The sequence below is a fragment of the Lithobates pipiens genome, unplaced genomic scaffold, assembly GCF_037356315.1.
Source record: "Lithobates pipiens isolate NorthernLeopardFrog02 unplaced genomic scaffold, aLitPip1_a1.2 Scaffold_27, whole genome shotgun sequence".
NCBI classification, from domain to species: domain Eukaryota; kingdom Metazoa; phylum Chordata; class Amphibia; order Anura; family Ranidae; genus Lithobates; species Lithobates pipiens.
The window spans coordinates 226234319-226249978 of NW_027507788.1; the positions used below are offsets into that span (position 1 = coordinate 226234319).

General features: G+C 44.2%; 1 protein-coding gene across 1 annotated transcript in view; it reads right to left on the reverse strand.

Moving 5' to 3' along the window:
* Positions 1-6965: 6965 nt before the first annotated feature.
* LOC143934584 (pancreatic secretory granule membrane major glycoprotein GP2-like) overlaps positions 6966-15660 on the reverse strand; it is a 31105-nt gene continuing 22410 nt past the window's right edge. The window contains exons 7-10 of the mRNA XM_077458328.1: positions 11511-11667; positions 10430-10502; positions 9391-9429; positions 6966-7580 (exon numbers count right to left, since the gene is read on the reverse strand). Coding sequence (XP_077314454.1) covers positions 7516-7580; positions 9391-9429; positions 10430-10502; positions 11511-11667 — 334 coding nt within the window. The 3' untranslated portion in view covers positions 6966-7515. The remainder of the gene's footprint in view (positions 7581-9390; positions 9430-10429; positions 10503-11510; positions 11668-15660) is intronic.

Genomic DNA, 15660 nt, shown 5'->3' on the forward strand with positions numbered 1-15660 from the left:
CTCCCCTAGATCCCTTTCCCATTTATCCATATAAGCGTGCCACGGTCCCGTCAAAGAGGAGTCCGCTATCAGAATTTGGTAGGTACGTGAGACCATGCCCTTTGGAGACGGGCCCTCCAGGCATACTTTTTCAAACTCTGTTAAAGGGGAGAATTGTAGGGTAGGCTTAAAAGATTGCGCAAAGTGGCGGATCTGCAGGTAGCTATAGAATGCTTGTCTAGGTAAATCATATGAATCTTTTAATTAATGGAATGATCTAAGTGTCCTAGTCCTGGTATCTACCAACTATTTTTTTTAGCATAAAGTGTAAAACTTGATATTTTAGTATCCCCACTGTAGTGAATTATGAGACTCTGGATACTTGTAATATTTTTCAGTCACTTATATCTCTTACCCCAACAGTACTTCCTAGTAGCTACCCCCCTAAATTAATGCTCTGTCCCAGATCAGACATCTGTTATAGGACTTCCTGATGAGTCCAAAAAAAACTGATTGATTTTTAGGGTCACCCCTCTCCAGACTCTCAGGAAGAAGAAGTCTGTTTGCAGAGGAAGGAGAGGTGGAAGGAAAAAGAATAAAAAAAGATCTGAAGCCAGCACCACCATAAAAATATTTAATGTGTCCACTTACTCCCTTTCTCCAGAAGACACTCTGTTAGCCCTTGTACACACGGGTCGGACACTTTCCGACAACCAAATCCATCGGATTTTATCAGACGGATCTTGTCCGAAACTGTTGCATACACACGGTCGGACAAAGTTGTCGGAAAATTCGAACGCTCAGAACGTGATGACGTTATTTCGTTACGACGGAACTACGTTCAGGCTAGTAGCCAATAGCTTTGGTCTAGGAATTTGATCTAAGCATGCGTGGCACTTTGTCCCCTCGGAATTCTCTACACATGATCGGACCATGTTGTCGGAAAGTTTTATAGCCAAGCTGGAAAACTTGGTCCGTCGGATATTCCGACGGAAACAGTCCGATGGAGCCCACACACGGTCGGATTATCCAGCAACACGGTCCGATCGGACATTTTCCGTCAGAATGTCCAACTGTGTGTACAAGGGCTTACTGAATAAAAGTTTACATTTTGCCCCTACCTCAACCCTCAACCTATTTACTTTTTTTTTTTAAAGACCTTAACAGATTTATCCGCAATCTCTCTGTAAAAAAAGTTACTTTGCCACAAATTCAGTTAGCAATCCCACTAATAATCACAATATACAACACCCCTCCAATTCTCTTCCAGAGTTGGATAACACAGCAGCATTACAAACTCTGTAAGAACTTTGGTGTGGAAATGAAGACCTAGACTTTGAAATATTTGCTGACCACAGACTTCCTATCAAACCCACCCACTTTAAACCAAATTACATTTTCAATTCTTCACATATTAAAGCAGCCGGTATTGATACCTTTTTAAAACTATGGTATACACAGATTTCACCAAAATGTGTTCCAGGAAGCCAGGAGGCCACTCCTATTTGACACTTTCAGAAATTAGTGCCTTCCATTTCCTAAAAGAAAACCAGGAGATCGTATTTAAACAAGATTATTGACTGACATTCAAACATACCACAGGTTGATTAATGACCTCACAGATATTTTTGCTGGTCAACTAAAACCACTTATCTTAGAGCAGGGGTCTCAAACTTGCAGCCCTCCAGCTGTTTGTGAAACTTCAAGTCCCATGATGCCTCTAGCTGTGGGAGTCATGCTTGTAACTTTCAGCCTTGCAATGCGTCATGGGACTTGTAGTTTCGCAACAGCTGGAGTGCCGCCAGTTTGACCCGTCTTAGAGGCTAAAAAGAAGGGGGTCATTGATAAAAAGAAACATCCTTCTTTCCTAAAGACTTCTACCAGGTTCCGTACTTTTATTATTTGCCAAAGGTAAATAAGAATCCCACCCACTCTTCTGGTTGATCTATTGTACCTTCAATGGGCAGTGTTCCCTATGGTCTGTCACAATATATAGACTATTTTCTGCAACCATTGGTAAAAGAGCTACCATCATATATTAGGAATTTTGCACATCTTATCGACACCTTGAGTATGTGGCAACCACATTTTTGTTGGCTATGCTGAGATATAACATCATTATATACCACCATCCCTCACCAGATAGTTTTTTTTAGCCATAGAGCATTTTCTGGTTAACCACTCAGATCTCCATTACAAATATATTTAATTATTTTTTGGAGCCACCAGATTTTGCTTAGAACACAACTATTTTGTGGTCGATGGTCAAAATTATCTACAGGTCAATGGGACAGCCATGGGGACTAGCGTCTCCCCCAGTTATGCTAATTTAACTATGGGGCTATGGGAACAACAGAGCATCTATAATCACAATTCTTTCTCATGGCACATCATTTATTATGGAAGGTACATCGATGATATCATTATCATCTGGGACGGCCCACCTTCCATCATTGCAGAATTCGTCCAACATTCCTATAATAACACTTTCAGTGTATTCCTCACTCACGTGTTTGATATGCAATCCCTTGTTTTTTCAGGCCCGGTACTCAGTTCCTCAGATTATTACTAAAAAACATTTTAAAGAGACCGTGGGTAACTCTTGCATCCATTCTAGTAGCTGCCATCCTCCTAGATGAAAACAAAACAACCCTAAAAGTCAATTACCTCGACTTTGCAGAAATTGTACTTTGGATTAAAATTTTGTGAAAAGGGTTACTCTGCTCAATATGTCAAAAACATTTTTGCCCCTTAACCCCCCCCCCCCACAGAACTATAGTAATGACAATCCCACAAAATTCATCACACAGTTCCATCATCAATATAAACAAATAGAAAGAATATTTAGGAAACATTGGTGTATCCTATTACAGGACCCCGTACTAAAACATACTTTGCCCCTTCGACCCAGTTAACCTACCGTAAGGCTCGCAATATCAAGAGCCAGATCGCCCACAGCAAGCTCCCAGACTTTAGAAACATACGTCCAAAGCGAGGTCGCCTTTTTCCTAAACCTGACAGGAATGTACAAATGTCACAAGAAAAAATGCTTAACCTGCTCTTAATCTTTTGAGGTCAGTGGCAAAAAGTACCCCATCTCCCAATTCTATACATGCTCCACGAACCTAGTGATCTACTTTAGATCCTTTTAGGGCACTGAGGACTAGATTTTGGGAAAACAGGAGAGCAATTGAGCAGGGAGATACAAATAATAAATATAAATACAGCATACAGACCCTTAAGAGAAATGCATAATAAAGCTACAGTGGGACTGCAAGTCTGGAATCTGGATTATCGAACATATCCTTGACTCTTTGTCCATAGCCAAAAGATACAAAAAAACTGTGCGAAAAGTATAGCCCCGTACACACGAGAGGACTTATGTCCGACAGACTTCCAAAGGAGTTCCGCCGGAGTTCCGCCGGAGTTCCGCCGGAGTTCCGCCGGAGTTCCGACGGAGTTCTGACAGACTTTTCGGCCGAACGGACTTGGCCACACACGATCACACTAAACTCAGACGGATTCGAACGTGATGACGTACGACCCGACTCGAATAAGGAAGTTCATAGCCAGTAGCCAATAGCTGCCCTAGCGTCGGTTTTAGTCCGTCGGAGTAGCATACACACGAGCGGATTTTTCGAAGGGGACCGGGTCCGGCGGAGTTCCGTCGGGAAAATTTGAAGCATGTTCCATATTCTAAAGTCCGTCAGACTTTGGTGAATTAAAAGTCCGTTGCAGCCCACACACGATCGGATAGTCTGACGGACTCGGTTTGACGGACTTTGGATGTTGAAAAGTCCGCTCGTGTGTACGCGGCCTATCTTCTCCCTGAACACCCTGTCTCCAGCAGGACTGAAACAAATACTGTCCTGTAAATTAGAGTATCTTAATAAGCTTATTTCATTTTATACTTATTAGTTTGCTACAAAAGAATTATAGTTTTGCTATATAATGCCTCTGCTCTAGAGTACCTCTTTAATTCCATGCAATGTCTTATTAGTCAAGACCTTTACCTCTAGGATAATCCACACTCCAGGGAATAGATAATAGATAATCTTTTGCTTTGCTCCCTTCTTGCCCTTTCTTACTGATAAGTTTTCATTATTTAGCCCAAAGTTCATTTTAAATAATTGCATGTTGTAATCATATATTTCTCTGTTAAATAAGATAGCTCTTATGGCTTGGTTTTGCCTTGATGATAGCTGAACAGTATTTAGTTATTTGAGTCCACTCTGCCCTCTCCCCTCCCCTCCAATTATTAGCATAAATACCACACTTCCACTTCCTTCCCTTCATAAGGTATGACAAAGGAGCGTACTACAGCCCCAAAACATATTACCACTTACTCTCCATTGACATCACGACAACCAGCATTACTTTGGGGTTCCAATGCAAATGTGTGTTCCAGTGTGGTTACACACTGGATCCTTGGTATCCATCTCAGCTCCACCAGGCTCTACATCTCTCACATCCAAACTGGACATCTCCATGCAGCTGCCGATGGGCACCTATTTCCCAGCCTCCAAGTGGCCTCCGTGCACCCAACTCTGCAAATGCTCAATGGATTTTTAGCTGTGCCTGTCATTCACCTCCCCTTGTGAGTGCATTTAAACCCTTTGCTTTTTATCTGATGGTTTATTAAACTGATACACTTAGATGACGGCACCTTCTGTTTTCCTTATCTTCCTAGTGCCTAGGGACTATCCATTAATCTACTGGAAGTGCTGACGCTTCTGAACAAGTGATTTCCATACATATTGGACTCATTTTAGGACATTTTGTTATCCTTCTCTGCTGTGCCATTGAACCTTTTTATTTTTCAGATTGGCAATGTTCTGTCCCTTTCCCACAATCTGTTGCCTTTAAATCACCCTGTCACATTCTTTCCCAAAGGAAACTAAGCTGTAGGCTTCTGTTCTGAGGCACATTGCCCAGGAATATTCCACTGTGATCATATAAAAAAGGACTGTGAAAAAAATTATTGCAGCCAGCAACAATTGGAACATACAGTATGCCCTGTGAAAAAACACATGCAGTCTGTTATCGCTGTAGTGCATGTTGAAATGAGACTGCTGGAAATCAGCAGCATTAAGATGTAAGAAAGGCTAATAAAAGGTCAAAGCTCTACCTTCCCCCCACCCCCAAATTCTCTAAGATACACAACATTTTGTTACCCATAGGATAATTAAGAAAATGTTTACATCTACGTAAAGAAACCAGTGCCTACAAGGCCCACACTAATCTGTCCTAATGCACTTTAACACCAGCACTTCCAATGCTTCCCCTATTACAGCTAAAGCACATTATCAATATGGCTGCTTAGACCCAACTTTTTATACTGAAGGGGTTGACTCATTCAAAAGTTTAAAGGCAAGGAATTTCATTATGTTTAGTCATTTACTATCACAGCAAAATTATGCGTTATTTGGGCAGGTCTGTGAAACGTGAGTGGGCACCTCAGACCCATTGTAGACCCAAACCTGAACCTCATTCCTAGTCGAGAGTATATACCACACAGACTGCAGGAGTCAGGACTCTGGAGTATGTAATGCACAGAATGAAGAGTTTATGAGTCAATAAGTACAAATCTTTCCTTACCCAAAGATGCCATCAACCTCTCTACCCCACAACCAATAAAGATCTCTAGCCCACTCACCCCCCACCAATTACAGGTCTTTCCTAACTCAAAGCTTCCCTCACCCTCTCTACCCCACAACCAATAGAGCTCTCTACCCCACATCACTTCCTCCCTGAAACTTACTCACCAGGCCTTAGATGCAGTAGCAGTTCAGAGTGAAGGGAAGTTCTCCCATTGGCTTTGTCAGTTGACCAGAACAAAGGAGGAACTTAGGGGACCCTCCCTAGGCTCTGAACTGTGAGTGGCAGTGCAAGGGTGATACTTGAAAAGTAAAATAAAAAGGCGGGCATCAAGAGCAAGGGCACCCCACTCTAGTTTCAGGGCACCTGCCCCAGGTAACCAGCACTAGGGACACCCTTGGCAGAGGTTCCATAAGAACTGTTAAAGATTGTATTTTCTACTTATTGGAGACAACACTTTCTAAAGCAAGAACAAAAGATTTTGGACCTGAGTTCCACTTAAATTATAGATACAGTTTAGTCATAGAGGGGCAAAAACCGTCTTATTCTAAGGATTAGGTCAAAATAAAGGGAAAAAGCCTGAAAAAAAAGAAAAATGTGACCACTACATCTAAGGGCCGGTGAGCTGCAAGATATTAAATGTTAGTTTTTGGGTTTAGCTGTCAGGGTTTCTCCCGCACGGAAGGGGCGGATGCGCAGGTGTTCGCGTATGCGATCGCGACGTTCGCCGTGTTCGCGTGCACGCGCGTGGCGCGCGGTTTGCGCGTGCGCGTTAGCGCGGTTTGGCGCCAGTGGGCCTATTTAAAGAAGGCTGCTGCATCTACTCGGTGTTGTTTGTCTGCAGCTCTGTACCCGAACTACCTGCTATCTGCCTGCTGTTGTGATATCTGACCCGGCTACCGTCTGACCTCGCTGACCTCTCCTGCTCTGACCCCGGCCTGCCTGACCTTGCTTTGGACTGTACCTTTGTTGCCGATCCTCTGCCTGCCTGCCTGCACTTCTCTTCTGCCTGCTGTACTTACCTGCCTTCTTATCCATTGTGACCCGGCCCACCTGACTATTCTTCTGCTGTTCAAGTGTGCTGCATCCAGTCCTTGCTGCCACTGCCTTGCCTGCTGATCGCTGCCTGCCTGTCTACCAACTTCTCTGCAGTTCCAGCATCCAGAAGTAACCAGCCACTGCTTCCAGTCAGACACTCCTACCCCGTTGCGCTCACTGGGCCACTGTCTCCATTCCAGTGGTCCCTGAACCAGAGCTGTAAGAGAAGTCTTCTTCCATCAAGTCGGGCTCATCACCAGGAACCTAACATTAGCTATGCCTTTAGAGGCACCTTTCCCTGACCATAGCACCAGCAATGACTGAATATAAATACAAAGAAACACTTTGAATTACTTTACTTTGCAGTTTATTATATGTAAAAGAACAGTAAAAAGTACAGGGTGCACTCTCCAGGGATACAAAATATCTATTATATTGTCTACTCCAGGGGTCTCAAACTGGTGGCCCTCCAGCTGTTGCAGAACTACCAGTCCCATCATGCCTCTGCCTGAGGGAGTCATGCTTGTAACTGTCAGCCTTGCAATTCCTCAGGGGACTTGTAGTTTGGCAACAGCTGGAGGGCCGCCAGTTTGAGACCCCCTGGTCTACTCCATTAACCATTCTTGCCTTATAATAAATACAACACAATAAATAGGTCCGGGATAAAGCAAGCCCCTCTAAGCCAAGAAAGCAGTATATCTTCACTGTACAAAATGAGAGATAATGAGGAAGCATAGCAGCAAGGTTATTTTATGTAGCGTTGTATATAATGCAGCCAATGCCATACACAGAAAAAAGAACTAGATAGAGGATTCCTTCATAACTTCTCTCTGCTGAGAGTATTGGGGGTGACGATGTGACAAAGTCTCATGGTGCCGGGATGGTCAGTTCTCGGAGGGTTTACATCAGTTTCATCAAGATCCAGGAGAAGATCAGAGCAGGCAAAGTCCAAGGCATGGAGAAACCTGGAACAACACACAAGAGATATCAGGAATGGATTGGATAGGGATTCATCTTCCTATGGAAGATCTTCTGTTCAGTCCTACGTTTTCACTGTATTTGCAGTCTGATAAAACCCAACCAGGTTGTTTTAATTAGTATTAGTTTTAATTCAAAGTGTAAGTCCAACCAACATTTTTGTTTTTTTATTTTTTCATACTGTGGCAGCAGTAGAGAAATTTACCCTCATTTACTCTCAATAGTTTTACCAGATAGGAAGTGGGGGGGGGGGGAATCTGCTACAAGCACGCAGATAGAAATAAAAGAGCTGATAGGTATCTTTCTGTACTTTTCTTAAAAAAATGACTTCTGTCTGTGTACCTGTTTGGGATTTGCTCTAAAATTCCTGTTTAGAGAAACAGTTGTCACTGGGAAATGTCTCATAACATATCCCAAGAAGTCAATAAAACCTCAACAGTGGTTCTTCTGCTTGCTGACTCTTTCCAAAGCTAAAGAAATAATAATAAAGAGATCCCATACACTTTAGTTGTGCTGAACACACAGGAAGTGATGTCCAGTGTGTGTGTGTGGGGGGGGGGGGGGGGGGCAGCGATGAATCCCACCAAAATATATTCAATATTGGATATACATCTATGATTTTGGTGTCAATGAGCATTATGCATTTTCTAAAGAAGCTGTTTTCCTTCAGACTGTCTCTCTGTAATTGAAAGTCTCAGTCAGTAATGATAACCCTCCAACGTAATGCTTTTATAATAAAACTAATATCAATAAATATTTAGATAAATACTAAATATATGCATAGAAATATATGGATGGATAATAACCCCTAGTCATTGCCATTGTTAGAATTAGGCAGATTAAATGGAGTGAAATGGAAAATTTTACATATCTCTTTGAGGGAGTTTAATATTTTTTTGTGGCCAATAACAGGAATCTGCAAAGGCTCAAACGGAGAAAATCTTTTTCTTAGCGTTTTTTAGCAGTGTACTGAATGTGACCTGGTTTCGGCCTCTTGCTGTCCCTTTACAGCCGGGCCACAATATGAGAATAAGAAACAGCACACACATGGGGCTGGGTGCACAAATGCTGGCAGTAGGGTCTCCTGATCATGCTGCGCTGTAATTGGCTTCAAGGAGCGCTGAATAGCAAGTCCTACCAACTGCTGATCATCAGCAGATGACTGTGAGCTGTTGGTGACAGCTCAGTCACAGTTCTGGGGTACCGGTGGGGTGCTCCCCAAATGAGACAGCAATGCATATATGCAGGGTCAAGGTGTTGAGGTCCACCAGCCCTGCCCCCACATATAAGGGTATTTTTGCTGTAAAGGGGTTCAACATGTTTAGCTACTCTAAACCAGGGGTAGGGAACCTATGGCTCTCGAGATGTGGCTCTTTTGATGGCTGCATCTGGCTCTCCCCTCTCAATCCGCGGATTGCGTGGTATGCCGATCTGTGGGTTGAGCCCATAGGAAAGGCCATAGCTTCAGCCTAGCTCCGGAGCTGCGGCCAACTTGGTACACCCGGCGGCAGCCTAGGTGAGCGGCACGCTGACGTCATCATCACCCGCCTCAACTGCTCATGGATCTGCCTTCCTATGTAGTGGTAAGCAAGCAGACAATCATAGGGGAGATGTGGATATTACAGTTATAATTGAAATTCGTTGATTAATCGATTAAAAAAAAATAGTTTTAAACATATTGTTTGGCTCTCGCGGAATTCCATTTTAAAATATGTGGCGTTCGTGGCTCTCTCAGCCAAAAAGGTTCCCTACCCTTGCTCTAAACCATTAAATTGCTCAATGCAAGATTTTACTTACCGCTGGCAGAGCTGGTATCCAAATAGTAATTGTTCTCAGCTGGAAATAAAGAGAAAAATATCTGTTAATTGGAGACCTCAACCGCACTGATACTCATTCTTCTGGATATATCGTATGATATTCACATTCACTGTAGGGTGAAATAATTGTGTAGAGATCACCATAGAAGTTAAAGCATTTGTAATCCCTGACTATAATCCCTAACAATTGACAATTTGCTTCTTTATTGGTCAGATAAATATACGGGACTTGTGGAATAATTAGGATTTTCTTTTTTTTTTAGGATGGTGAAGGGTTAGAACCTCTGCAGGTTTTAATTACTTTGTCCCCTCTGGGACATTTCTCCGTACTTCCTGGTGAGGTGTCAGACAGAACAGGAAGTGATGGAAAATCCTCCCCCAAAGGGAACAAAGACAGCATTTATAAATTGAAGGAAGCTTTAAAGTGGTTGTAAACCCTCTACCATACTACCCAGTGAATTCAACAGCCTCAGATGATGAACAAAGAGGAAACAAATCCTCCTACATAGGTTTTACATGTATATCTGCTGCTCTTTCCCTTTCTACATCCTTTAGAACTGCACATTGTGTTCAAAACCTTGTGCTGATTGGAGGAAGGGCATACCCCCCCCCCCCCCCATACAGGCAGAGGATCAAAGAAACTTGCAGAGCCGTGCTGTGAATAGACAAGCTCTCTGCTAATCTATCTATAAACTCCCTCCCCGACATAAATATTTAGCTGCTTTTCTCGTGTGTCAAAGAACTTGTCAGAAGTTATAATGATGATAATGCTGATAACAGAGGAACGGAGCAGCAGAAAGACACCGCACTCAGAGCTTTGGAGAGAGATAAGTAAACACTATAGATATGTGCCCAGGTCAGGTTTCATGAATGGGGTTTACAACCACTTTAAGCCTTTTCCTACATTATACAAAACAAAAAAGAAAAGAAATGTTTTGTCTGGAGTTGGGTTATGATAAATGTGACTGAAGAAACACAGAAAATGACTGCAACAAAACTGTGACCATGAGATGACTTACATGCATCCAAAAAGATACTGACGCTTCCTGCAATGTCGGGGGAAGAAGCATCTTTAGATTGGGAGGCGCAGATCTGTAAGGAAATAAAATACAATCAATAGAAATTCTAGACAAGTGAAATTGATGAAGGAACTGCAAATTGTATCCAAGAAACTCCCCAGCTTTGCTAAAGTCCACTTCATGTTCCTCTATATGTGTTTTACCTACAGTGGAAACAGTGGAGAATGCGGGCACACCAGGTTGTTCCATCACTCCAATGGTGAGACTTCCCAGGAATAGTTTTCATTTTCCCTCCACATTGGTTTTAATTTTATATAAGTCATATTTCCCAATCACCTATTTATTCCACATGGTATCGGGGCAACATGACACCATCCATTGTCTTTGTTAGGGATGAGCATGACACCATCAATTGTCTTTGTTAGGGATGAGCATGACACCATCAATTGTCTTTGTTAGGGATGAGCATGACACCATCAATTTTCTTTGTTAGGGATGAGCATGACACCATCAACTGTCTTTGTTAGGGATGGACATGGGTTTGGGCTACAGCAGATGGGCAGAACTGTGAATTCTGGTGGTGGTATGTCAATTTCAGAAGCCGGCATAAGATTTTACTCCCCACCTTTGTGTGGAGTTGGCCATGAATTCAGCTTTCATGCTCATTATACACAACGATGTTCTACCGGCTTGGTTAGCAGCAACAGATCACCAGAAGGTCAGGTAATGAGCAGAGAAGCCGGTATCAAGGTTGGTGTGCAATTTATTTATTTATTTATTGGTCCAGAAGCACCTTCAAGCATCTTATCAATGTTGTGTAATGATTAGAAAGCCAAATGTGGACATTAGCACTCTCGCCTTGTAGCACCGGGGACCTCAATTCAAATACCAGCCAGGGGCATTATCTGCATGGAGTTTGAATGTCCTGCTTGTGTTGGTTTCCTCCAAGGACATGCAGGTAGGATATTTGGCTCCTGTCTAAACTGGTGCTAGTATGATTGTGTATGGCTATATAAAAACCTGCCTCCTCCTTCAGGCACAGAAATCACAGATCACCCTCTATGTGTATGGTGAGTCTTACCGAATTACAATCAGTAGTGCAGAGAGCAAGATCAGCATAGAGATAGACGACATCAGAATTGGAAATCTTGAAAACTTTCATAGGAAACCGAGATTCAATGCCGACTCCATTGCTTTCCACTGTTAGCTGGTCAGGAGGTACATAGCTACCTGGACACCTGGATACAGAAACCTTCCATTAGTTTTCAGTTACTGTAATCTAAAGATCGGACACAATACTGCTACATACTGTTAGAGCTGAACAATATATGGGGTGTGTTCATTTTATATATACTGTATATATTATAGATGGACAATATATGGCATGTCTTCATTATTTATATGTATATTATAGCTGAATAATTCCAGGCATGTTCATTATATTATTTCTGTTACACAGAAGTCCTCAAATTACATTGTAATTGGTGGGATTTTGGTGGAATCATTGTGCCGTACACGAGAAATGTACCGTGACCCATAATTCCTCACACCTCACACCTACACGATTTTCTCCTTAATATATTGAGACAAAATGCATTAAGCCGCGTACACACGGGCGGACTGTCTGTCCAACTTAGTCCGCTGAAACACATTTCAGCGGACAGTCCGCTCGTGTGTGGGCTTCAGCGGACTTTTTCAGAGGACAGTCTGGCGTACTAAGTCTTTCGGAATTTCCGTAATACAGTCCGTCCAACTTTGGTTTCAGCGGACCGTCCGCTCGTGAGTAGGCAAGTTGGACGGACTAAGTATGGCGCATGCTCAGAAAGGATTTACACGGCGGAAGGTTGCATTGCAGCAGGGCTGGACTGGGACAAAAATTTGTCCCTGGACTTCCTCCAGCCCGGCCCACTTTAATTTTGCAAACACGCAAAAAACAGTATATAAACTGTATGCAATTGCGCAAAAAAGCCCCTAGAGAGCCCCCTTTACATTAGGGTCCCCAGAGAGCCCCTCCTTACATCTGGGTCCCCAGAGAGCCCCCCAATTATATCAGAGTCCCCAGAGAGCCTCCCCTTACATCAGGGTCCCCAGAGATCATATGCCTTACATCAGGGTCCCTAGAGAGCCAACCCCTTACAGCCGGGTCCCCACAGAGCCCCCCCTTACATCCGGGTCCCCAGAGAGCCTCTCTCTTACATCAGGTTCCCCAGAGAGCCTCCAACTTACATCCGGTTCCACAGAGAGCCTCTCTCTTACATCAGGTTCCCCAGAGAGCCTCTCTCTTACATCAGGGTCCCCAGAGAGCCCCTCCTTACATCAGGGTCACCAGAAAGAGGGCAGGTAGTGGGCTGGGACCCTGTGGTTGGGGACTCCTGGATAGTGATGGACGAACGTTTCGCCCGGCGGTCGTTTCGCGGCGAATTTCCGACATTCGCGGTCCGCACGTTCGAACGCCTTTTTCCGTCGTTCGCCGCAGCGGACTTACGTGTTTAATGTATACAAGAACTTTAACCTTTGGTGACACGTTTATCATGTGATACAGGACAGCCAATTGAGACATGACAGCACATGGACACTTGTACATTCCCCCTAACCTATAAATACACCCGATCCGGTGGCCATTTTACATTCTTTCTTCTGTTACGATAGGGACAGGTTCCTGTGTGGAGTAGGGAGAGATAAACCACTAGCTATTTGGTACACAAAAGTTCTTTTCAGGACTGGTATAGGTGTTAGGTGTTGATAGGTTTGCTGTGCTGCTGATTCTTGCAGCAGCCTGAGTGTCTTTTGTTAGTTTAGAGAAAGGGAAAGGACGGTGTATGCTACAGGGACAGCCAGATTAGTCTTTCATCATCATCATCATCATCATCATCATTAGCTGTTACTATCAAGGTCCACAAAAGAGCTGTTCCAGTAACCACTAATCGTTCTCTTTTTTTGCCAATTTGTATAGGGACAGGAAGGAAGCAGTGTTGTCAGGCAGTGAGGGTAATTTTAAAGACTTGCTGTTATTATTAGTTCCACAAAGGTTCTTTTCAGGACTGGTATCAGTGGTACAGTAATAGGCTTGTACATGTATAATATTCTTTCTTCCAAATATAGAAAGGATATTATACTTGACTGCTGCCCTTCTGCTGCAGTCTGCTAAACATTCACAACTCACTTGTTCCACAAAAGTTCTTATAAGGACTGGTAACTTGGTATAGGGTGCTACGGTACATAGGCTTGAGTGCGGTACAGTCTGCTGTTCTGTAAGGACCGCTATCGGTCCACAATAGATAGGGTTGACGTGCACCACTGCTGACCGCTGCCCTATACTGCAGCAGTCCTTCAGCGGTATAGGGACTGACGTACAGTCTGCTAATCACTAACACACAACCTGCTTGTTCCACAAAAGTTCTTATAAGGACTGGTAACTTGGTATAGGGTGCTACGGTACATAGGCTTGAGTGCGGTACAGTCTGCTGTTCTGTAAGGACCGCTATCGGTCCACAATAGATAGGGTTGACGTGCACCACTGCTGACCGCTGCCCTATACTGCAGCAGTCCTTCAGCGGTATAGGGACTGACGTACAGTCTGCTAAACACTAATACACAACCTGCTTGGTCCACAAAAGTTCTTATAAGGACTGGTAACTTGGTATAGGGTGCTACGGTACATAGGCTTGAGTGCGGTACAGTCTGCTGTTCTGTAAGGACCGCTATCGGTCCACAATAGATAGGGTTGACGTGCACCACTGCTGACCGCTCACCTATACTGCAGCAGTCCTTCAGCGGTATAGGGACTGACGTACAGTCTGCTAATCACTAACACACAACCTGCTTGTTCCACAAAAGTTCTTATAAGGACTGGTAACTTGGTATAGGGTGCTACGGTACATAGGCTTGAGTGCGGTACAGTCTGCTGTTCTGTAAGGACCGCTATCGGTCCACAATAGATAGGGTTGACGTGCACCACTGCTGACCGCTGCCCTATACTGCAGCAGTCCTTCAGCGGTATAGGGACTGACGTACAGTCTGCTAAACACTAATACACAACCTGCTTGGTCCACAAAAGTTCTTATAAGGACTGGTAACTTGGTATAGGGTGCTACGGTACATAGGCTTGAGTGCGGTACAGTCTGCTGTTCTGTAAGGACCGCTATCGGTCCACAATAGATAGGGTTGACGTGCACCACTGCTGACCGCTGCCCTATACTGCAGCAGTCCTTCAGCGGTATAGGGACTGACGTACAGTCTGCTAAACACTAATACACAACCTGCTTGGTCCACAAAAGTTCTTATAAGGACTGGTAACTTGGTATAGGGTGCTACGGTACATAGGCTTGAGTGCGGTACAGTCTGCTGTTCTGTAAGGACCGCTATCGGTCCACAATAGATAGGGTTGACGTGCACCACTGCTGACCGCTCACCTATACTGCAGCAGTCCTTCAGCGGTATAGGGACTAAGAGTTTTGTCACAGGGTCATTTAAAAAATGACAGGCAGAGGAAGAGGCAGGCCCTTCCGCAGGGGTGGTAGGGGTAGGGCAGGAGCAACAGGCTTGAGCCAAAGTGGGAAGTTGCAGAAGGTGCGTTCAATTACTTTAAAGGATGCACCAGACTTGGTTGAGTGGCTCGCTCAGCCTTACTCTTCTGCACCCTCCTCATCCTCTCGATCTGCACCCTCTTCTTCACTCTCTGCTATGTGCACCCCCAAAGACACTACCACCAACAACACGACCACCACCACCACCACCACATACCTTCCGCTTGAGTCACTGGAATTATTTTCCGATCCATATCAAGAGGACATTTCTGATGCGCAGCCACTCTTGGTATTGGATCAGGAAGAGGAGGTAGCAACAAGCGCTACTCAGCAGTCTGACGCCAGTACCCAGATCAGCCCAAGGAGGAGGTTGGTCCCCGGTGTTGCTGCCTACTCCGAGATCTCTACTTATAGCGGTGGGGAAGGTGACGTTGATGATGACGTGTCTAGTGATGTCACGTGGGTGCCCACAAGAGAGGAAGAGGAGGGGAGTTCAGAGGGAGATATGGACCAGCAGATAGGGAGGAGAAGCAGCAATGACTTACATTGCACAGCAGGGACAAAGCAGACTGCAAATGTATCAGGAGCGAGTCATCGACCATGTACGGTCACATCTGGCGCTCCCAGGACACCGGCACATGGCTCCGCAGTGTGGGCTTTTTTTAACGTGTCCGCTGCTGACAATAGCGTTGCCATCTGCAATCT